We start from the raw sequence: 23,975 nt of genomic DNA on the forward strand, positions 1-23,975 counted from the left end.
ACCCATTGTGGCCCTTGAGTCAAAAAGTTTGCCCACCCCTGGGTTAGTGCCTTGCCCAAGGCCACACAGCTAAAGAGTGAAGGGCCTGGGACTTCACCTGCGGGCTGCAGAGCCAGTGGCCTTTCCCTCCCCCGCCTCCTACACTCCCCCCCCCACCCCCCACCCCCCGCCCCTCAACAGCACGAGGTGCAGGAGGCCAACGCTGGGCTGTGCACTCAGCAGGCAGAAAGCACGCCTGGACCCTGCCCACCCCACTCCTCTGAACTTGGGGTCCCTTGGGGCGCTTCCAGGACTCACCCTGGCACGGGGGCCTCTCAGAAGCCCCTGCATGATATTCTGAGGCTCAGGAGGCCCAAGGTGTTCAGGGCTGGTTGCCAGTGTGGGCTCTGCCGGCTCCCACTGGGTGTCCCCTGGGCAGCAGGGAAGGGGCTCCAGGCTCAGCCAGGCTGGGCGAGTCTGCTGGCTGTGAGTGCAGCCCCCACTCAGACTATTCCACCAGCTAGTTGGGTGACTCCAGGCCTCGGGGTCTCTCTGACCCTCCCATGGATGAGGCTGGGGGTGACTCCAGGCCTCGGGGTCTCTCTGACCCTCACGGATGAGGCTGGGGGCTTCTGGGAGGTGGAGGACAGAGGGCTCACCTGACGAGGGCCAGGCGGCTGGTTTTGCTGGCAGTGGCTGAGCAGTAAGAACTGGTGGGGGGCAGGGGGCGCTGCTGGGCCCACCTTGTGCCTCCCATGGTCCTGAGGCCCTCGGGTGGGCACTGGGCCTGGCTGCTGCCACCACACGGTGGCAGGATGCACGGTTAGGGCAGTGGATGTGTCCCCAGCAGAAGGGTGAGTCCTGGCCGCTCCCTGTCCTCACTTGGTTCTGGGGGTGACAGGCCCAGGTACCCTCTGGCCCCCTTCCCGTGTGGCCCCAGGCCTCCACTGCGGGGAATGTTTCCTGGGCTCGCTGAAGGAGCAGGGGGACCCGCCGCCTCTTCCGCCAGGCTGGTCAGTGCGGGCCTCACCAATGGCTGGACCTCCTGGCTGGCCTGGCTAGGCCTCCTCTGCGTGGGCTCAGTGGCAGCCACATCCCCCTGTGACAACCCTCCCAGCAGGAGGGGACTTCCTGGTGGCTGGGTGGGGGCCTGCTCTGGCCTGAGAGTTCCTAGACCATCAGTTAGGGTGACCGAAGGCCTCGAGACCCCAGGGAGGGGGCTGTGGAGGAGGTCCTCGCACCTGAGAACAGCGTGGCCGCAGGCAGGGTGTCTGGGGGACCCCGCTTTTCCCAGGGAGCCTAGGACCGTGCTGACTGCATTGCTCTGGGAGAAAGGGAGACGATGCCCAGCTTCTTCCCACAGGTTTGGCTGTTTGCAGGAACGGCCCAAGCGCCTGCTTCAGGGAGGAAGCAGTGGACGGAGAACAGAGCTTCAGGAACGAGAGGACGGGGACTTCGGCCGCCGGAGGGTCCTATCCCAGAGGTGTGATCCTGGGCTCCTGGCCTCAGTTTCCCTCCTGTTTGCAGGCACTGACGCCCCCCCACCCCCGCCTCCTTTTTGCTGGGTCTCAAGGCCCTGGGATGCGATGAGCCGGGCAGGACAGCTGGGAGGGGGTGCTGCCCTTGGGTGGGAGTCCTGGGGGCCCCGCTTTCTCTGAGGAACGCTCTGCACTGGGAGAGGAGGAGACGCGGCCAGAGGTCAGAGTCGGTCCCTTTGGAAGAACGGTGGGGAGAGAGGGTCCCCCAAGGCCTCCTGAGGGTGAGGCCCCTTCGGGGGAGACTGTGGGGGGGAGAAGGGCCATAGCCTTGCACCAGCCTGTCCAGCGAGAGGTTGGTGAGTGAAGCGCCGAGAAACTCCCATGGCAGCTGGTCCTGCCGTTTGGAACTGGGAAGAGGCAGCAGAAGGCATTCCTGTTGGGTGGTGTTGAGTCCTGGGGATGGTGGGCAGGGAGCAGTGGTCGATGCGGCCGCTGAGGCAGGCAATCCTTTCCCGGACCTTCCAGAAGGAAGCAGAGGTCAGTCCTCCTCCTTATGGGAGCAGAATCCTCTGACCCCCTGCTGAATGGGCCACACGTGTCCCCTCGTACAGATGGGGAGACAGAGGTTTGGGGAGGTCAAGTTCCAGCACTGGGTTAGGAGCCGTTTTCATTGGCTAAATTTCAGATCTCCGGCCTGCGGCGCTTTTTGAGAACACGTGGCATCAAAAGCTGTTTTTGAAATGGAATCAGAATTTCTGCAAAGAGCCCTGGCCCTGGCTCACTGCCCGGCTGATGCCACCAGAGGTTCATCTCTGAGCCGTTCCTACTTGAGGCCGAAGACCTCGGCCCGGCCCCAGGAACCACACAACCAGCGTCGCCTCAGCTCTGTGGACGCTCTGGGCCGGACGGGCCTTTGTTGAGCGCAGAGAGGTCTCCCGTGCACTGTCTGGAGCTTGGCAGCATCCCTGATCCCGCCCACCAGAGGCAGCAGCATGCCCCTGAGCTGTGACCATTGAAAAGGCCTCCGTCCATGGCTGAATGTCCCCTGGGAGGCAAGGACACGCCTCCAGTTGAGAACCGCTAGGTTGGAGCTTGCAAATTCTGGCTCTCGGGTCACATGCAGCCCTTACACATGTTTGGTTTGGCCTGCAGAGGGTTTTAAATATTTTCTTTAATTAGTAGACAAACTTTTATGACCAGCGTCTCCTGGAAAATCAGACGATTTGGCCACACACTGGCCGCCTCTCTACCAGGCGGGACTCGGCCCCAGCTAGGGGGGTGGGGGGGGACTGTCTTTGGTGGGTCCAGTGGCTGCCAGTTCAGCAAAGTCCCCACCACTCCTTAGGGCAGTGATGGCGAACCTATGACACGCGTGTCAGAGGTGGCATGCGAACTCATTTTTTTGGTTGATTTTTCTTTGTTAAATGGCATTTAAATATATAAAATAAATATCAAAAATATAAATCTTTGTTTTACTATGGTTGCAAAGATCAACAAATTTCTACATGTGACACGGCACCAGAGTTAAGTTAGGGTTTTTCAAAATGCTGACACGCTGAGCTCAAAAGGTTCGCCATCACTGCCCTGGGGTCTCCTGCCCTGAGCTTTTCCGCCTCTACCCTCCTGCACTCAGGCCCTGGGTGTTCTTACCCTCCCTCACTCACACTCCCTGCCTGACCCCTCGAGGCCTTTCTGTCGGTTGCCCCGGCTTTAAAATCTCAATAGCGGGAGCTACACCGCCCTCCCGGATGCTCCTCTCCGGCTGGACTGACTCCGCGTTGCCTCCACTGGTCCTGACGCCTCCGATCTTAAATAATCAGAGTATCTCCTATAGGTTCTAACCACTTGGGGGGCAGGGGGAGGAACAGGGAGAGGGGGAGAAAAGATTAAAAGAAAAGAAATCTGTAACCACCGGGCACTTAGGCAATCCTGGCGCATTAATATTCCAACGTATTCGTCACATGTTTACACAGAGACGTGTTCTTTGCCTAAAACATTTTTAAAGAATTCCTAGCGAACACTCAGTCCAACCAGCGTGTATTAAGTGCTTACCAAGGGCAGGGCCGTTCAATAAGGAGCGTGAAGAATAAAAGGCTGAAGGAGACGCAGCCCCTGCTGGCAAGGAGTTCGCCGCCTGGAGGGAGAGGCAGGCCCGGGCACCCATAGCTATAATGGGAGCAGAAAGGGCTACGGGCGCAGGGAGGGCGGGGAAGGTGTGCTGGAAGCGGGGGAGAGGTTCCCTCTGGCTGCTGAGATTCAATTCATTAAGGAGCAAGAGAACATCCCTAAATCTTTCCAGAGAGGCCGAAAAGTCTCCCTACGATGTCCTTGCTGCTGGTGCCAAGCTATTTTTGCGTGTTATTTACCCTCTCTTCAAAGCTCACGACAAAGGTCCTCTGCCCCTTGGGTCCTTCCCCCGGACCCCTGCTCTCCATGCTAACTCCCCGACCTTTCTTCTGTCCCCTTCCAGAACCAACCCCAAAGGGAACAGGAATCTGGTGGCCTCCGGTCCCACAGGGTCTCCCGCACGCCAGTCCCTCCGTGAATAACTGTAGGATAAAATCCTAGCCCTCCCTTTTCAAAATCAATGTCATTACTGCAGGAAACTGTTCAAATGAAAACAGCCGAAATGTGTAAAAACTTTCAAAAAAACACTTCCATTTTTAGCAGGCTGTTAGAACCCACCCCTCCCCCAGACACACACACACACACACACACACACACACACACATGCGCGCACACACAAGCACACACGCACACACACACCGCCTTTTCCTTGGCTCTAATTGTGAATTGGGGGCTGGATGTGGTAGGCAGCCCCCCTTTTAATCTTTAAATACAGCTCTGAATACAATTACATTTTTCTGCAGCACCGAAACTTCACATCCTGGTAACGGGGCATTCCTGCACCCTTCCCATCTGAGTCAAATCTCCCCGCGTCTGTCTTCTATTGAGGACAGTGCGGAAGTCGGGGATGAAAGGGAGCGACATCATTTGCGAATTATGTGTACTTCCTCATGCTGTATTTCAATGGGTTTTGCTCCTGGTGGTTTTGCGAACACCAGGTTGTCTGGTAGCCGGGCTTTCACTGAAAACCCCTTTTAATTCACGCATCCCAGCAGCCCAGCCGGGAGGACACACACCACGTCTAGAAGAGGGTTCGTCTCAGGTGAAAACGTAAGTGGCAGCCCTGGCCGGTGTGGCTCAGCGGATAGAGCGTCGGCCTGCAGACGGAAGAGTCCCGGGTTCGATTCTCGTCAAGGGCACGTAGCTCGGGCGCAGGCTCCTCCCCGGCCCAGGCCCTGGTCGGGCGCGTGCAGGAGGCAACCCATCGATGTGTTTCTCTCAGGTCGATGTTTCGCTCTGCCCTTCCCCTGAAAAAAAAGTAAGTTGCATGGTGCAGTCCTCTTTGCCAGGAGCCTAACCTAGTAAGTGACGGAGGATCCAAGCCCACACAGATGGCGGGCGGGTCCGAATGGCAAGGGCTCACCTCGTGCCTGGAGCTCCACTGAGCTCCTGAGGCCATCACCTCCATCCTCACCACAGGTACCCATGTTCCCCGCGCAGGTGAAAGCCTGGGGTCCGAGAAGGTAAGCGACTGCTCACCGGGCCCGCAGCGAGCAAGCTGATGTGCCCCCACCCCTCCCGTCAGAGATGTCACGACCCAGAGAAATCACATAAAAGGAACCGGCTCCAAAGGGGGTCGGGGCCGCCCACCCAGGGGAAGGCCTCGCTTGGCTCCTTGACCCTTTGGAATGTTAGAGGCAAAATGACCTGTGGGCTGGGCCAGCCAACACCGTCTCCAAACAGGTGTGTAAAGCGCACAGGGAGGGGGCCCCCCCGGCCAGGAGGAGAGTCCTATAGAAGCAGCAGCAGCAGGGGGGGCTGGAGAGCTTAGCAGATCCGCCCCGAGAGCAATGCCTTCCTCTCCCCTGTGATCACTCCCCTGCCTCATAAAAGCCCCGGCCTTCACCCGTCACCGGGGCCTCACTTGGCTTCTGCGTCTAGGCCCCGACTGCAATGCTTTTTTTCTTTTTATCTCAAACAAATGCTTGCTGCCTCCACTTAGATCTCAGGCCCCCTCCGGTCACTGTGCCTGACCCAGTGCTTCCCCGGCTGGTGTGGCACCTTGAGGGGCCCAGGAAGGGAAGCCCTGGCACAAGAGAAAGGGCCACGGGGCTAGGGAAAGAGGGCGGGGGGGCGGAGGGCTCTCTGCCGACCAGAGGATGGGGCGGCCATCTCAGTCCATCCCAGGCTCAGGGCTACCCTATGGCCAGCTTCCCTGAGGCTTCCTGGACCGCCTGGTGGGGCAAGAAAGAATGAGCTGCACGTGGCAGGATGCATCCTGTGCCCTGTGGCTGTCCTCCCACGGGGTCCACCTGGCAAGAGTACCAGGCCTCAGGGGCATACGTAGCAAAGGCCCTACTTCAGCTGGCCCCACAGAGCTGCTCTCCTCATCTCCTCCTCCCCGTGGTGTCAGTGGCCTGAGAGAGAGAAGCCTCCGGAAGGGGCAGGACAGCCGATGCGGAAATCAGGACACTGACCTGGGCCCGGAGCGCCCAGCCAGTTCCCGCTGACCGCCTCACAGTTCCCGCTCTCCGTCACGGGGAAGGCTCCAGACTGGTAGCCAGGAGGGTCTCAGGCTCAGGCGCCCCTGATCGCAGGAGCCTCTTTGGACCGGAAACTCATTTGTCTCTGCCTGGGGTTCTGAGACGAGACCTCTGGATCCGGCTGGGACGACACTGGAGGGGAGAGGACAGGTGACACGGAGAAGTACACACTTGGCAGGTGTGTGGACGAAAGGCTGGTGGCAGGGCCTTCGCCAGGGGCCACGCCCACGGCCAGCGCAGCACGCTTCCTGAATGGGTGACACGAGGTTACTTGGTGTGTGGCCTCGCTGCCCGCACGGGAATTTGGCTGCAGGGATGAAGAGGAGAGAGAGGCCCAACCCCCCAGGGGACCCTGCCACGTGCGAAGGCCCCTGAGGAGGCAGGTGCCAGGAGCAGGGCTGCCCTGAGACGCTGGAGGAATGTCTGCCAAGACTGCCTTCGGCTCTGGTGGCCCGGCCCTTCCATGACCAACGCTGCTCTTAGGGGCTAGCGCTCATAGCAGTTGTTTGCACTTTAGCGAGAATTTCACTGTGTCAGCCCTCTCACCGGGGAGGGGGTGCTGCATTGAAGGCAGCTCTGCAGTTGCTGAATGAATGCATCTGTCTCCACATAAAGGGGTTTCAAGCATCATGAATAAGGGAAAGGATGTTTGGGGGCTCAGCAAGACCATCTCCAGCCCTAGCTGGTTTGGCTCAGTGGATAGAGCCTCGGCCTGTGGACTGAAGGGTCCCGGGTTTGATTCCGGTCAAGGACATATGCCTGGGTTGCCGGCTCGATCCCCAGCATGGGGGGCGTGCAGGAGGTAGCCGATCAATGATTCTCCCTCATCATTGGTGTTTCCATCTCTCTCTCTCCCACTCCCTTCCCCTCTGAAATTAATAAAAATATTTTTTTTAAAAAAGACCATCTCCAATGCCCTAAACTCACCAGAACCCCCATCCTGAAATGTGGTCCATGATACAATTCTATACAATGTAGAGTCTTAGTCATCTCTGATCTACCCACACAGGATAAAGCCTCTGATCCACGGAACGTAGCATACGGAGCTCCTTGGCATTCAAATTCCCTGGAGGCAGGCAGTGGTCTCTCAGATTCCAGGCCTTTCTCGGTATGCACCCCGAGCTGAACGAAATAGTTAACACATCCAGGGTCTAGGTCAGGGGGTCTCACCCGCTGTCAGCTCACAGCCTGAGAGCCTGAGAGGGATGCAGACTCCTCCCATCTTTGTTCTCAGACCCCTGCCCATCTCGGAACCTCCCAGGAGTCCAAAGACCCCGGAGTGGGGCCTCCAGTAGATGATCCACTCTGCACACCCCACCCACCCCCCAAGCACGCATGCCCCCCAGGGACAGCCAAGGTCTCTTTGTCCCAAGCAATTCAGAAATTCGCGGCCAAGATGGGGGTTAAGAACAGGAGGGGTGGGTGGGCCCGTGGGGGTCAGGTGCCCAGGAGAGGGAGGAACACAGAGGGGACCAGAGAGCAATGAAGCTGGGAAGGGTGGGCATTAGGGGCGCTCCTGGGTCGGACCGGTGGGCAAGCGATGCCACTTGTCACTGCTGCCCAGGCAGAGCGGCAGCAGCTCTGGGGAGATGCTCCCCTCCCACCTCCGGACCAGCCCCTGGACCAGATGCCAAGTGTCAGGGAGCCCAGGCCAGGCAGGGGCTGCTGCTCCGACGCAGCCAGGAAATATTATTTCGCCGGGATATTTTTAGCAGGAAGCGAGCTGGGAGCAAATGTCATGTGAGCCGTCTTCTCTTACACGGCAACTTTGGGCTATTTAAAGAGACGTAATTATCTCCTGCCACCATGATCAGGACGCGAGTGCGTGATTGCAGGAGCCCCTCGTCTGCCGTGCGGGAGCACTTGACGCTAATGGGGCCCAATTTTCGAAGCCGCCTGCCTAAATCTGTCCGGTCTCGCAGGTGGACATTTGAATCAGCACCGCAGGGGCGGCAAACTGCACGGAGCTGCTCCCAACAGCAGTTCCGAAGGCCTATGCCTCGAGACCCCCCTGGGGGTCCCCGGCAGGGCTGCTGCCCACACTGACCTCCTGCCGCTGAAGGTCTTGCTTCTGACAATGGCCCTGGTGGTGGTGGTGCCCATGCTCAATCCCATCAGGCTGGCATCTCCCCGAGAAGCCACCAGCTCCCCTCAGACAGTCTGGCCAAGGAGATACAGTCACCAGGGGGTCAAGGAGAAGGCACACCTGAGGGGCCAAGGAGAAGATGGCAGGACAAGAGGCAGGACAGCCGTCCGCTCAGGGAGGAAGGCAGACTGGACACGTGCTCCCTAGGTTGGGGGAGAAGACCCCCTGCAGGAGGGCTGGTACACAGCAGGCGCGCTCTATGGCTGAAGGAATGAACGCACTGTCACCCACCAGCAGAGCCACCCAGACCGCCAGTGCCACCCAGGCCAGGCGCACCGGGAGTCCTGGCCTCGGTTCCATTGGCCACGCTTGGATGGGACATTGGCATTCGGGGCCTTGAATAAAGTGGGTGCCTGGGTGTTGGGAGGCGGGCAGGAAGAGGTGCCCAGACCCCTCCTAGGAGGACGTGCAGGAGGAGTTCAGGAGGAGGCTTAAGGAAGGCAAAGCTGACTTATCCCTCAAATATTCAGGGGGATGTGAAATGGCCCGGCCGGCGTGGCTCAGTAGTTGAGCGATGACCTATGAACCAGGAAGTCACGGTTCGATTCCTGGCCAGGGCACATGCCCGGGTTTCAGGCTCCATCCCCAGTCGGGGACATGCAGGAGGCAGCCGACCAATGATTTTCTCACCATTGATGCTTCTATCTCTCTTTCCCTCTCCCTTCTTCTCTGAAATTAATTTTTTAAAAATTTTTAAAGAAATGTGGCCCTAGCGCCTAGCCCGTTTGGCTCAGTGATAGAGCATCGGCCTGCGCACTGAAGAGTCCCAGGTTTGATTCTGGTCAAGGGCACGTACCTCAGTTGCAGGCTCCTCCTGGCCCGGGCCCTGGTCAGAGCGTGTGCAGGAGGCAACCAATTGATGTGTTTCTCTCACATCGATGTTTCTCTCTGTCTTTCCCTCTCTCTTCCACTCTAAAATCAATGGAAAAAAATATCCCCGAGTGAGGAAGAAAAGAAAAAAAAAGGAAAGAAAAGAAAATTGAAACGGAGAGAGGACACCTCCTTCGAGGAGGCTGCAGGGAACCCGCAGAAGAGTTTGGGGAAAGAGCCGGGCAGGAGCAGGTGGCCTTTCGAAGGAGTGAGCTCCCCGTCACTGAAAGGACTCAGGGGCCCCTCAGAGGGCCTCAGGCCTCTGCCTTGAGGCAACTAGGGGAAGCTTCCAGCTTTGGCTGCCGAGACAAGGGCCCGAGAGAGTTGGCACTGTCCACCACACTCACAGGATTCCAGCAGTCCTGCCTGCCCGCGTCCCCAAGCACCTGCCAGCGGAATTCTCCAGAAAGTAGCTCCTGCCCTCCCTGTCCACTGGCGCTTCCTGGGGGGGGGGGGGGCAGGGGCCAGGGCCGGACCGCAGAACAAAGAGGAAGACACCCCCACTCCCCCCCACCCCCGGTTGGGTAAGTAAGGCAAGCGGTAGGCAAGGTGAGTGAGTAAGCATTGCAGCCAGAGCACTAAGCGGGCAATTACCCAGCAGGAGGCCGCGGGAGAGCGAGCAGCAGGGTTGTTTGCTCATTAAGACAAGAAAATCATTTATGTTCTGGGACTCGAGTGTCAACAGACCCAGGGAAATGTGGTTGCCTCAGCTGCTGCCCTCGCCGAACACGGGGCAGCTGGGGTCCGGGCGCAGCTGGCGAGGTGCGGATGCCATGGGGCCTCGGGGAGCGAAGAGGAAGGAGAGGGGGATGTCCACGGTTTGGTGAGAAGACCAGGAGGACTGGGCATTTCCCCTGGCCACGCCGAAGCCGTCCCTCTGCCCCACACCCCGTCTGCCCGCTGCAGCCTGGAGGAAGGCAGTAGAGCCCTGGCAGCCGGGCTTTCCGTAGGAGAGAAGCAATTCTGCTTAAAGAAGGGAAGGAAGACACCGCCAGGCGCAGCAAAAACGCGGTGCCCTTTAAGACCCCACGCGGAGGCTATATTTAGGGCCAGGACATGGAGCAGGACCCCGGGCAGCCTTCACAGGGAGCAATTGCTAATCACTGCATTGAGTTTACGGGTGCCCCTGGGCACACTTAACCCAGGGCAATGAATAGTTATTGCACGCCTCCCGCTCAGGGCCTGTGGGCACACTTAAGCGAGCGTGCGGATCGCAGTGAGCGGGCATGGCTCGGGTACACCCTGGGGCACCCTGTGCCTTCAGCGGGGAGAGGCAGGCTATTAAATATCTATGTGCCCTGTGCCCGCGGCTGCATTTAGCCAAGGGCAAGGCCAGTGAAACGGCTTTAATTAAAACTTAATGCAAGTTCAAGGTGCAGATAGGGGAGCAGCAGCGGCTGCAGAAGTCGCCGGGAATGAATCAGTCAGTTCGATGAGGTTCTCAGGTGGGGGACGTGTGTGGCGGGCGGGGAGGGGGCTGGGACAGCGGGACCTCTCTTCTGTCGCCTGCAGGCTGCGCACCTCGCTGCGTCGGTGTCCTGGGGCGCGGGCGGGGGCCCCCCCGCCGGCTCCCACGCCTCCCCTGATGAGGGGTGCTGGGCGCCAGGCCTCCGCGGCAGGTCGCTGGAGACAAAGCAGGCGCCGGAGCCCCGAGCGCATCCGCTTTTCTCAGCAACTCGCCCGGGGTCGCAGGACACCGGCAGCCCTGGCCCCCTGGCGGCAGCTCCCAGAATGACAGGCCCAGGCCGAGGGCGAAGGCCAGGTGACAGCCCCTGCAGGTCCCAGAACCTGGCGGCAAGCCTGGGACTCGGGGGAGGAGGCCCGGCGATTCCCAGAAGCACCCACACCAGGCGTAGCGCGGTCATTGCGCCACTGACCAGGCAAGTGGGTGGAGAGATGCCCGCTGGCTCCGTACCTGCTCCTTAAGGCTGGGACACGATGGGACCGCAGAGGGTCGCCCCTCTGCCCAAGAACTCCTCCTGCCAAGGCGCCCTTGCTTTAAAATTCAGGCCAGGCGGGAATGCAACTGTGAGCGCCTCCTGTGTCTTCCTCACACCTGTTCCCTTAGCCCTAGCACAGCACCTGGCATACAGTAGGTGTTTAATAAATGCTTGTTGCGTGAGTAGTGATCGCCATAGGCAGGCTTTTCGCTCCAGGCTCCTTTGATTTCTCCTTTCCTCTTCTCTCCCTCCCCCCTCTCTCCTCTTTCTCTTCTTGGTCCATCTCCTTTGTACCGAGCAAGGGTTGCCCAAGTCAAATTCAGTATTTTCTTTGAGCCACATAATGTTTACAAAACTAAAGTCAACTTGTTAAAATTAGGAGATTTTTACATACAATTATGGATTTCTAATTTCTCTTTTTTTAAAAAAAAATATTTTATTGATTTTTTACAGAGAGGAAGGGAGAGGGATAGAGAGTTAGAAACATCGATGAGAGAGAAACATCGATCAGCTGTCTCTTGCACACTCCCTACTGGGATGTGCCCGCAACCAAGGTACATGCCCTTGACCGGAATCGAACCTGGGACCCCTCAGTCCGCAGGCCGACTCTCCGTCCACTGAGCCAACAGGTCAGGGCTCTAATTTCTCTTTTTTTAAAAAAATTTTGTATTGATTTCAGGGAGGAAGGGAGAAGGAGAGATAGATAGAAACATCAATGATGAGACAGAATCATTGATCGGCTGCCTCCTGCACGCCCCACACTGCGGATCGAGCCCGCAATCTGGGCACGTGCCCTGACCGGGAAGGGAACCGTGACCTCCCGGCTCATAGGTCGACGCTCAACCATGGAGCCACACCAGCTGGGCTCTAATTTCTCTTAAAAAGTTCGAAGCTCTGGCCAGATGAGGCTGGGGGACGCTCACAGCCCGGCTCTGCCACTTACCGGCTGGGGGACCTTGGACACATCTCCCAGTCTCTCTCTGCTTCGTCTCTCATCGTTGAGGAGGGATTATAATAGCACCCACTGCATTTTGATATCTGACATTTACAGAGCGGGCACCACAGTGCCCAGTACGGGGTGAGTGGCATAAAGTTTGCTACATGAATGAAGACATGAATACAATTCTTGACTGCCCCCTCAGTCTGGCACCCTCATTTCTGCTGTGGTTTTGGTCCCTGTAGGCAATTGGGTTTGTAACCTGCCCCCTACCCAAGTCTTGTTTAGCTCACAGAGCTCTCCCCCCCCCCCCCCCCCCGGGCAGGGGAGGGATCTGGGATCTGGGAGACAAGGAAGGAGCTCACTGCTGGATTTGGGGAAAAGCCTCTGTTTCCTGTTGAAATGAGACACTTCACCTGATTGCGTCTGAGGTCCTCTCATGACCTAAAGTCTATATTCCTTTCCCGTTACCCAGGGCAAGAAGCATCGAGAGAAAGGACACAAGGACACAACTTTGCACCTTTGGTGATAGTCCCATCCTCCTGCTGTCCCCTGGGCCAGGTACAACGGGATGTCAAGAACATTAGTCCACAAACCTTTAATATCCCTCCCCCCCATCCCACCTCCTCCCAACTTGCTCAGACAAAAGCCCAATGGAACTGGACACCCAGCAGGGACCACAAGTGAGAGGTGCCAGGCCGCACCTCCTGCTGCCCCTGCTTGGCCCGCCACACCCTGAGGCTCAGGAGCCATGGCTTCCGGAGAGAAGCCAACCTGGGATGCCCCACCCCCACCCCAGGCCCCGAGTCGGTACCTGCGTGGACGTGGGTCGGCAGTGGCCTCTCTCTTGGCCCAGCCTGGACCTTAACACTGAGCACTTCATTATGTAGCGGTCGCTCTGCTGCAACCCCTTCACCCGTCTCTGAAATATTCTGATTCCCAGCCTGTAATTTGCTTTCTGGAAGCGGGGCAAATCCACGTGCAAATGAAAGAGGAAAGCACAGTTAATGGGTCGCAATTAGAGGTCAGTGACTCCGCACAGCAATATGATTAACGTCGCTGACGGGAAGCTGGCCATCCTCTCGGACAGGAGGGAGGGAGCGGCCGGGACGCAGAACCTGGGTCCGGCTTCCGGGCTCTGGCCGTCCAGCCCCACCAGGGCAGCCCTCCCGGCTGGGGGACGTTTGTCGGACAGAACAAGGACCGGTGCCTGAATGTCCCTTGATGGGTGACAAACATGTGTCCGCACCTTGTCTCCTTTGACCCTCACAGATGTCTCAGAGGGTGGGCTTTCTGAGGCCCATTTTACAGATGAGGCCGTTGAGGCTCAGAGTAGGTAAATGACGAAGCCCAAGTGCAGATGGGGATTGTGGAGGCGTCAAAGCGGAAGGCGACTGCAGACAGGAAGAGAAAGAGAAGGGACAGGACAGTTCCTGAAATTTCTTCCCCCACTATGACCACAGCCCCCTCGGGAGAAACTCTGGGCTTGGTCAGGGGAGGGAGGACAAAGAAATGAAGGGAAGCCCAGCGGCGTGGCTCAGCGGTTGAACGTCAGCCCATGAACCAAGAGGTCACTGTTTCGATTCCCCGTCAGGACACATGCCCGGGAATCGGGCTCAATCCCAGTAGGGGGTGTGCAGGAGGCAGCTGATGGGTGTTTCTCTCTCATCTATATTTCTCTCTCTCTCTCTCTCTCTCTCTCTCTCTCTCTCTCTCTCTCCTGTCCCTTCCCTCCCTCCCCCTACCTCTCTCCTAAAGTCAATAAAAACATTTTTTTTAAAAAGAAATTAAGGAAAGAGGAAATGGAGGTGAGGAGAAGAAGAGAAGAGAAGGGAAATACCAGGCTCCCTGGGGCGGTCTGCACCCTCTCAGGAGCCAGGCAGTGAGTTTAAGCAACAAGAGTGCCCAGGGAGCTACAACCCCCCACCCCCACCCCACAGGCCTTCAGCTGCTGCCTGGATCAGGGCAGCGCCCTGGCCCCAAAGAAGCGTCTCTCCCCCTCTGATGGGCACCCTTCGAACCCGAGCTCTGAAACCTGCTTCCCTGAGCCTTCCCTGGTTGTGTGGGGCCTGAAGCTCCTACAGTTTGAGGGAAAGGCATCTTCAAAAAAAAACAACAACCTTACTTCTGCTAACTTTCCAGTCATATGGTCTTGGGAGCACATAAGGGGCCAGAGTGCAAGGGAGGGGCCCTGACGCTTCTGCTCCATCAGCTCCAAGGTCGGTCAGCCTCTGTGAATCTGGCAGCACCATGTGTTCACGGCATGAAGCACTTGCTAAGCACCTACTGTGTGCCAGACCCTAAGGCAAACACTGGGTGTGTTCTCCCAACACAGACACTCCCAGATCCAGTAGGAGGTGGCTGTGTTAGGAATCAGGGTGGCAGTTGCAAAGATAGAGGCAGGTACAATGCACAGAGGAGGAGTGATCAACAATCAGGAAGACTGCCTGGAGGAGGCAGCATCTGAGCTAGGTTAACACACCTAGTGGTCTTCTGAGAGCTACCTATGCCCAGCAACTTCTAGAGCCCAGAGCCTGGGTCTCCCCCGTCTTCTGTCTCTCTCGCTCCATCTCCACAGATGCCTTTCTCGGCCTCCGTGCCCAGGCTTAGCCCGTTCACCCTCCCTGAATGGGAGCTTCCCAAGAGACATCAGGTGTCCCTGTAGGAACTATTTCCCAAACCCACCCCTCCTGCACCAAGCAGGCCGAGTATCCGGCTTAAAAAATGAAGTCACCATCGGGAATCAGGATGCAGAAGTGATCACATTTGACCAAAAAAAAATGCAGGCAGTTGGGGATGCAGCAGCCAGTGGAATCGGTTTCAAACCTGGGGCAGATCATGTTCCTCCTCTGCTCAGACCTCTCCATTTTTCACGCCTGGGAAAAGCCGAAGTCCTGATTTGGCCCCTCACCTCCTCTCCCATTTCCTCACCTCCCTTCCTCTGCTCCAGCCCCACCAGCCTCCCAGCTATTTATCAAGCACTGGGCACAGTCCTGCCTCAGGGCCTTTGCACTGCCCTCCCCCTGCCTGGAGCTCCCTTGTCTTAGGTACCTGCACGCTCACTCCCACCTCCTTCAAGTCTTTATCCAAATAGCATCTTCCGTGAGGCCCACCCTCTGATCACCTCTATCCTGCCCTCTGCTTACCTTCTAACCTGCCTTCTACTTTACTTATTATATTTGTTGCTGTAGCTCCTCCGCCCCTCCCCCACCCCACCCCCCACCCCCCAGTGCCAGCTCCACGGGGCCAGGCGTATCTGTTTGGTTCATCACTGCCTCCCTAGTGCCCAGAGCAGTGTCGGGCATAAAACATTCTCGATAAACATTTGTTGAAGGAATGAAACAGAACATCTCTGGGTAGAGAGATTATGGGTAGTTCTATTATCTTCTTTGGATTTTCTCAAGCTTCCCTAATTATCTTGTTTTACTTTTTTTAAAAAAAAATTTAACGTTAAATTACTCTTTACATTCAATATTATTTTGTATTCCTTGTATCGCTGTTGTCATGACTTTTAGAAGCCGTTTTTTAAAAGCCCACCGTTTCGTTCGCAAATGTTTGATTCAGTTGTGTATTTGCTGGGAGATGAAAGCGCCATTTTTCAGAAAACGGCTCCGGAAGCCCTTCTGAGGGACGTCCCCGGCGACCAGCTCTCCCTTTAAGAGCGCGCGGCCTCCATCTCTATCTTTAGCAGGAGCTGGAGGCTCGCCCCTGGCCCAGGGCGGCTGGGGAAATAAAATGTCTGAGCCCGCGATGTGCAAATTGACCTGGATCGTTTTCGGTTTGCACTCACGTTTGCACTTCGTAAATATTTGCCTGGCGTCCGGCGGCTCACACCTGCCTGCTGTCCCCGCCAGTGTCTGGGAGGCGGCAGGCGCCGTGTCCCCGGCCCCACCTCCCACAGCCACAGGTGTCCCTGACAGCGCCTGAAACTAATGGCCTGTGGCTGGCCGCTGTGACTAATTCTCTGATTATTGACTTTATGATTTTACGCTTAAAACTTCTTTATAATAACACACAGAAATGTTTAATGGGCTCTATCCAGAGCCATAAAAATTACTTATTGAACACGCGTTTTAAAACTATTAATCTATTGTTTTCCATTAATAACGGCTCTCCAAAGAACAGGCGACAGCTTAATGTATCCACCGCATTTCTCCGAGAAAAGTGGCTTTTTAATATAAAAAAAATGCTGCTCCCCAGGCGTCACAGGTTGGCTGGCCACCAGTCAGCTGCCCCTCCCAGACCGATGTAGGCCCCACCCGTCCCCGAAGCGCGTCTCTTTCTGTGCAGAAGAGAAGAGGAATTCCAGGGGCCTGTCCTGCTGCCCGGGATGGAGACCCGAGGGAAGCAGGCTGTTTGCTCCTCTCTCGACTCCCGTCCCCTCCGGAAGGTTCCAGATAATCACCTGGCGGCACCCACCCCTTCCCGCTTTTTCTGTTGCAAGCCCCTGCTGAGAGGTTTCTGCGATACTATCCCCTAGTTTTTTCGCTATTTTAGGTGTGCGATTCCCACACCAAGCATGAGGTGGCCCCCCACTTCACATGGTAAGAGTCACCCCTGTGGCCCTCCCACCCAAGAACATGTTCGTTTATTCAACAAATGCGTGTTGCGTGTCTACTATGTGCCAGGCAGTGTTCTTGGTTCTGGGGAGAAAGCAATAAACCAGAGACTCCTGGGCCTCGCCCTCGCAGAGCTGCCCTCCGCGGGGGAGCGCAGATGGCAAGCAGGCGAACACTTGTAGGTCATGGTAAGTAGTGATGGAGACTGAGAAGCGAATAGGATGAGACTGTGACTGGGGGTGGGTTGGGACCACTTTAGACAGAGCGTCAGGAAGGCTTTTGGAAAGCTAGCCTTTGAGCAGAGATCTGAGTGGCAGGAAGGAATCAGCTGTGAGGCATGGGGGAGGAGCTTTGCAGGCAGGGGAAAGGCAGTGCAAAGGCCCTGGGGTGAGTTGTACGTATGGCCGTCTCTCCCTAGGAGGAGGCCCTACCCAGCCAACCACTGGCCCTTACCTGCGAGGGCAGGATTCTGCTCAGACACTGCCTCACACCCTCCACGTACCTCCTGGAGACCCACAGGGCCATAGAGTCTGAGAAGCACGCGGCCTCGTCTGTCGATAAGAAGATACTTCTGAGAAGGAACCTAGCCATCAGGTGCCTAACCACCCCACCATCATTTTCCAGCTCTTCGCTCGGTCAAACGAATTAGAGTGGCAGAGAAACCGGATAAACGTTGGAATACACGTGACCCTGGATCAATACCAAACCCAATGTTGTGTCCCCCTGCTGGTAAAAGAGGGACACCTGACCCCTGGCCGGCCTCAGCCCGTCACTGTGGACGCAGCCACCCATTGCCTGGGAGAGTCCGCAGAGAACATGGGGCTCCGGGCTGGGTCTGCACAGCAGAGACACGACAGCCACGTGCAGTTTAAAACAGTGATGGCGAACCTTCTGAGCTCGGCGTGCCAGCATTTTGAAAAACCCTAACTTAACTCCGGTGCCATGTCACATATGGAAATTTTTTGATATTTGCAACCATAGTAAAACAAATATTTATATTCTTGATATTTATTTTATATATTTAAATGCCATTTAACAAAGAAAAATCAACCAAAAAAAATGAGTTCGTGTGTCACCTTTGACACGCGTGTCGTAGGTTTGCCATCACTGGTTTAAAAGATATGAACAGGCCCGGGGTGGAAACTTGGTTACAAGTCCCTGGACTCAAAAAAGCGGAGAAGATCATGCCAAGCATCCCTGCAGTGTTGTGGCTCAGCTGAGGGCTCCGGGTGGGGAGGGCACACCTCTGCCCAGGCCACAGGCAGGAGGCATATGCAGCGCCCTGGTGACACCCCCACCCGCTCACCCTGCCTCTGGCCCAGTCTCCGGAGGGCAACCGAGAAGATCTTAGAAAGTAAACAGGGCCCGGCCCTAACCAGTTTGGCTCAGTGGATAGACCGTCGGCCTCCGGACTGAAGGGCCCGGGGTTCGATTCTGGTCAAGGGCATGCACCTCGGTTGCAGGCTTCCGGCCCTGGTCGGGGGCATTCGGGAGCAACCAATCGATGTGTCTCTCTCACATCAGTGTTTCTCTCTGTCTCTCCCTCTCTCTCCCACTCTCTCTAAAAATCAATAGAAAAAAATATCCTCGGGTGAAGATTAAAAAGAAAAAAGTAAACAAGACCTGGCCCGACCCGACGTGGCTCAGTGGTCGAGCATTGACCTATGAACCAGGAGGTCACGTGCGGGTTCAATTCCTGGTCAGGGCACATGCCCAGGTTTCGGCTCATCCCCAGTAGGGGGTGTGCAGGAGGCAGCCGATCCATGATTCTCTCTCATCATCGATGCTTCTCTCTCTCTCCCCCTCTCCCTTCCTCCCTGAAATCAATAAAAGATATTTTTAAAGTTTGCTATAAACAGTAAGTTGTGTGGCACCTGCAGCCTCATGCATCTCGCGTTTGCCACGCCTTTGATGGCATCGTCTTCTCTTGTGCTGGATTTAATCTCATGTTGTTTTGAACAGGACCGTGCTGTCCAGGCCTGTAGCCTGGGAGCCGTGGGCTGGCCGTACAGCCTGGGTGTGTGGTGAGCTGTGCCGCCGGGGGCGTGGCACGCACACTGTGATGTCCGCAGAGCAACCAAATCGCCGAATGGCCCGGTTCTCGGAGCGCACCCGGCGCTGGGCGGCGAGCGCCTGTATATTGCCACTCGGCATGGCTGGGAGACGTCAGCGCTGTGGGCACGACTCCGCGGCGAGAGGACACCCGGCAGCTGGCACGGGACGTGTCCTGGGCCCGGCCCTGTGCCCGCTTCCCTCGGCCGATTGAATCAGCATCCTCTCGCTGTAACGCTCCGTAAGCATGGGTGGGCAGGCTTTTCTGAGCTCTCTGTGTCCTTCCGGTGAATTACTGGAAACCCTTGCACTTTAAGTTGGTCTCAAAAGCAAGGGTGGTCTTGAACCGCCTGTGCCTTGCTGCGCGTGCTAGCACCCCCCTCATCGGGTGTCAAGGAAATGAGCCTGGCCAGTGTGGCTCAGTTGGTTGAGCATCATCCTGTGCATGGAGAGGCCGCCGGTTCGATTCCCGGTCAGGGCACATGCCCGGGTTGCAGGCTCAATCCCCAGTAGGGGGCGTGCAGGAGGCAGCCAGTCCATGATTCTCAGCATTGATGTTTCTATCTCTATCTCTCTCTCTTCCTCTCTCTCTTTGAAATCAATAAAAACATATTTTTAAAAAAAAAAGAAGAGGAGGAAATGAGACGATGCATGTAAAGCCCTCAGCTCAGGGCCTTGGAATAAATGTCCAGCAAGTCCTTGGGGTGCCTCTAGAGCAGTGGTTCTCAACCTTCTGGCCCTTTAAATACAGCTCCTCATGTTGTGACCCAACCATAAAATTATTTCCGTTGCTACTTCATAACTGTCATGTTGCTACTGTGATGAATCGTCATGTAAATATCTGATATGCAGGAGGGTCTTAGGCGACCCCTGTGAAAGGGTCGTTCGGCCGCCAAAGGGGTCGCGACCCACAGGTTGAGAACCGCTGCTCTAGCGCCGGCTCCAGGCCTCTCTGCTGTGGGAGCTGAGTCGTTCCCTCCCCGGACGTCGGCCTCCTCGTCTGGAAGCCGTGCTGCCGTCAGGATTAGTTCACGGACACGGATCCCGGGCAGGCCTGGCACACGCCACGGGCTCCGTGCTGGTTTTTACTATTGAGACAAGGGCTGCCCTCTGAGTCAGAGGAGCCTGGGCCCAGCCCTGACCCTGGCACAGCTCCTGGCCTCCCCGAGCCCCAGGTCCTTGTGGGGAGGCGGAGAGCCGGAGCCGGCTCCTGCAGGAGGCCTCTCACTTCCCAGGTTACCCAACCTCACCGGCTGCTTATCAGTCTGCCGGGCCCAAAGCCTGACGCAAGCCATAAAAGCATGATGTATTCACCTGTCAGGAACGTCAAGTGCAGGCTGGCCTGGCCTCGTGTGACCTGCCGGGAGGATCCTGGGAACGCCACGGGGCGAACACAGACAAGACGGCCGGACGGCCCGCAGGAGAGAAGGCCCAGGGGAGGGGTGCTGTCACCCCAGCACCGGCGGCTGCCGATCTACCTCCCTTCCCTCGGCCCTTTATCTTCTGAAGTGCCTGCTCCGCACAGCGACCAGGACAGGAGGGAAAGACCCACGAAAGCCAAGTAAAGAAATAAATGAACAAAATAACCTCAGACGATGACCCAGCCCTGAGGAACGTGAGCACACAATGGGTACAGAAAGGCTGGGTTGGGGAAGGTCAGTGTTAAAAGATTTTTTTTTTTAAGTAACATTATGACTCTCATATGGATTTAAAAATGAACCGGTATTGCCCTAGCCGGTTTGGCTCAGTGGATAGAGCCTCTGAAGGGTCCCGGGTTCAATTCCGGTCAAGGGCACATGCCAGGGTTGTGGGCTCGATCCCCAGTAGGGGGCATGCAGGAGGCAGCCGATCAATGATTCTCTCTCATCATTGACGTTTCCATCTCTCTCGCCCTCTCCCTTCCTCTCTGAAATCAATAACAATATTTTTAAAAATGAACCGGTCTTACAGATTTTATTCAACTCATTATTGAGGGAAGCCAGTTCAAAGGAGAGATCACAGGAAAGACGCATTTGCAGGTGTGGAGAGCTGAGATGGATTTGCAAATAGCCAGCAGCTAGGTTCTTCCCCAGAAGGGGATGTAAGTCAGCTGACCCTCCCCTCTATTTGCACATCCAAAGGCGAGGTTGTTTGCCTTGCTACAGGTTCTCTACCACTTAGAGCCCTGGCGACCTCTGACCAAGGAGGGACTGATCTCTCTCACCTGCACTTTAAAAGCATCCTGCTGGCTGCTGAGACTGTAGTTATTTTTAAGTGACCGTAGGGCCCTGGCCAGTGCTTCTCAGTGGTTAGTGTTGGCCTGGGCCCCGAAGGGTCTCAGGTTTGATTCCCAGTCAAGGGCACGTACCTGGGTTGCAGGTTTGATCCTCAGCCCTGGTTGGAGTGCATTTGGGTGACAATCAATTGATGCATCACTCTCACATCCATGTTCCTCTCTCTCTCCCCCCTCCCTCCCTTCCACTCTCTCTAAAAATATTCTCGGCTGAAGATTAACAAAAAATAAATCTTAAAACTTTAAAACACATAAAAATGACTGTAGGCAGGAGCCTAAACTTCTCGGGGAGGAAGTTTCCTTAGGGGAGTTGAGGAAACCATCCTGGAGCCGGAAGCTGGAAGGAGGGACTCACAATAGGAGGGAGAAAACTCCCACCTCCTGGTGCAAATGGTGGGACCTGCTAGAAGCCACTACAACCAACCACGCCTCCCCTCCACGACCTCCAGGAATCCACCCAACAGAAAGCCAAGCACACGGGCACCAAACGGCTCCCCAGGAGGCTCCCGGCACCATCCGTTCCTAAAACCGGGAGCCACGCCAGGCCCCCCAACAGCCGCATGGGTCCGTGGTCTCCTCACCCGGGGGCCCCTGCACGTGGATGAAAAGGAGTGAACGACTGGCCTGTGCGACCACCAGGATGAATGTCAGAGGCGCTTCCATGGAGAGAAAGAAGCCAGGCTCGGAGGAGGCGTAAATGCATGCAAAGCGGGCCTCTGGGTTTGGAAACCTGGTGGCTGCCTTCGGGGAGAAGGGCCCCCAAGGCGCGGCGTTGTCTCTCTCGCCCCGGGGGTGTCACAGGGGGAGTCTGCCTGGGAACTGGGCCGAACAGAGGAGAGCGGGCAGCTGAGATGCCCTGAAATGGATCTCCACACCCACTGGGTCTCTCCCACGGAATCTGGGCATCTGGTGCGGCTCCAGCGTTCTCTTCCGTGAACCTTTGACCGCCTCTGAGCTGCCGGACAAGGCCGGACGCTGTTGAATGCACTGGTGATGCTGCAAGTGGCCCTCGCCCAGAAAAATGCAGGGTCCGGAGGAGCTGCAGGCGGTGACTGACCCAGGGGTGCGGACCAGTTCTGTATCCGTTTAGCGAATTCACCCAGCATTCCTGGTGGCCTCTATGTGTCCACTGACTTTTAGGGAGTGTGGAAAGGAGGAGGAGGAGAGAGAATGAGAGAAACATATGGATTGGTTGCCTCCCACACACGTCCAGATGTGCTGGGGATTGAGCCTGCAACCGAGGTACATGCCCTGGACCAGAATCCAACCCGAGACCTGTCCGTCTGCAGGGGGACGCTCTAACCGCTGAGCCAGACCAGCCAGGGCTGTGTCTACTCTTGATCACCCTTCCCACCAACGGTAACAGATTGTGCCGCACACTGTCCCTCATTCGTTAATGAGTTAAACGGAGTCTCTGACACCTGTGCCTTTTCTATTTGTCTGGTAGTCAATGCTCCTTTATCAAGATCGATATGTTTTTCTGTACGTGTTAGACTTCAATTTTTTTAAAATGTCAATAAGAAAAGTTGGGTTTAAAGAGGCAGGAAAGGTGACTGGGGTTCCCTCTAAGGCTGCCCTCCTCAGGCCCTGAATTCCTGCATGGGACCTACAGGACAGCGGCCACGCCCTGGGCTCCCCTCGGTGGGTTGGCATTTCCCAGGCTGGAGTCTGACTGAGCCTGCAGCCTTGAGGGGGAGGGGCGGGGAGGAGCAGGCGGCTGCCCATGGCCTAACTTCATTCACTGAATTCAAAAGCCACAGTGTCCCTCTCCCAGGGGCAGGATGATCGCGGCTCCTCCCCTGCTCCCAGGGTGCTAACCTGCTCACCAGGATGCTAACCTACTCACTAGGATGCTAACCAGGATGCTAACCTGCTCACCAGGATGTTAACCTACTCACTAGGATGCTAACCAGGATGCTAACCTACTCACTAGGATGCTAACCAGGATGCTAACCTACTCACTAGGATGCTAACCAGGATGCTAACCTGCTAACCAGGATGCTAACCTGCTAACGGCTGGGGGCTTCCTCTTGTTCCCAGCAGAGAAATAAAACAGGAGGAGGGGCGGCCGCCTGCATCTCGCACCGCCCTCGCCAGGGAATCCCGCCTCTGCTGTCATATCCAGGGAAGCTGGGCAAAGGGACCTGGGAGGTAGGGGGCCCCTCCTTCCGCACCTGAGGCCTCTGAGCCCCATGAAGATTGGCAGACCGTTAGGGTTTGAAAGATGTGGGTTTGGGGCCACCTCGGAACCTGGGAGGAATGGCACTCCATCCCCAAAGCTGAGCCCCCACACGCACCCCCACATCCATGAGAAGTGGGTGGGGCCCGGGGGCTGAGGGGGGTCTGGAGGGAGGGGGAGCGCCCAGGCCGCCTCCCGGCCGCCCTCCCCGCCCCTCATCCTCTCCTTCGCCTTCATTACCTTCAGGTGACAAACCTCACAAAACTCGGGACACAGCCCCGCAGAGACCTGCCGACCCGGGGACGGGGACGCGGCGACAAGCAGGTCTTGTGGCCACTCCCGCCGCCCTCAGGGCCCGCTCCCGGGAGCTTTCCAAAGGCTTCTTACAAGCGGCCTGGCTGCAAGGAGGCGCAGGGCCGGCCTGTCTCTGCGAAAGGGATGGTTCCTGGGCTCACGACGCCGTGGCTCTGGCCAGGACCCCGTCACATCAAAACGCTGGGGTGCTGGCCTAAGCCCTTCCCGTCGGGTCTCTCCCTTGCTCGGCATTCCATCACGGTAATTTCCAAACACAGGAAGCTCAGAGGCGTACAGGGAGCGCCCGGGCACCCACCACCCGATTCGACTTCGCGTGCTGGGTCAGTGCTCTGCCCGCTTGGGCCTCTTTCTCTGTCACTCCTCCCTCGGCGGGTTAACGGGTCCCCTAACCCCACGCTGCGCGGGTTTGCCATGGGCGCCTGGGGAGGCGTGGGGCTGGGCTTCGGGACCCGTGGGGCGTGAAGGCGGCTGTCAGCAGGGCCTGTCACGCAGACGGGAGGCCCTGGTGACACCAGAAGCGGAGGAGCGGGGCACACGGCGGGTGGCCTGCGCTGGGACTCCTGCCTCCAGGCCCCCCGGCCTCCCGCCGTTCACAGGCTCAGACAGGAACGCGAAGGCCAGGGCACCACCACTCAGCT

The 23,975-nt window shown here is 57.1% G+C and overlaps 1 protein-coding gene across 1 annotated transcript; it reads right to left on the reverse strand.

The window, feature by feature from the left end:
* Positions 1-285: 285 nt before the first annotated feature.
* On the reverse strand, positions 286-17,311 carry CUNH1orf127 (chromosome unknown C1orf127 homolog). Its single transcript, XM_036353072.1, is given in 8 exon segments — positions 286-1,373; positions 3,510-3,591; positions 5,678-5,758; positions 6,002-6,077; positions 6,177-6,374; positions 12,775-12,918; positions 14,642-14,809; positions 16,946-17,311. Coding segments are annotated over 8 exon segments (1,485 nt in total). The 5' UTR covers positions 17,111-17,311; the 3' UTR covers positions 286-802.
* Between the last annotated feature and the right edge of the window lie 6,664 nt (positions 17,312-23,975).

The sequence above is a fragment of the Myotis myotis genome, unplaced genomic scaffold (genome assembly GCF_014108235.1).
Source record: "Myotis myotis isolate mMyoMyo1 unplaced genomic scaffold, mMyoMyo1.p scaffold_m19_p_2, whole genome shotgun sequence".
NCBI classification, from domain to species: domain Eukaryota; kingdom Metazoa; phylum Chordata; class Mammalia; order Chiroptera; family Vespertilionidae; genus Myotis; species Myotis myotis.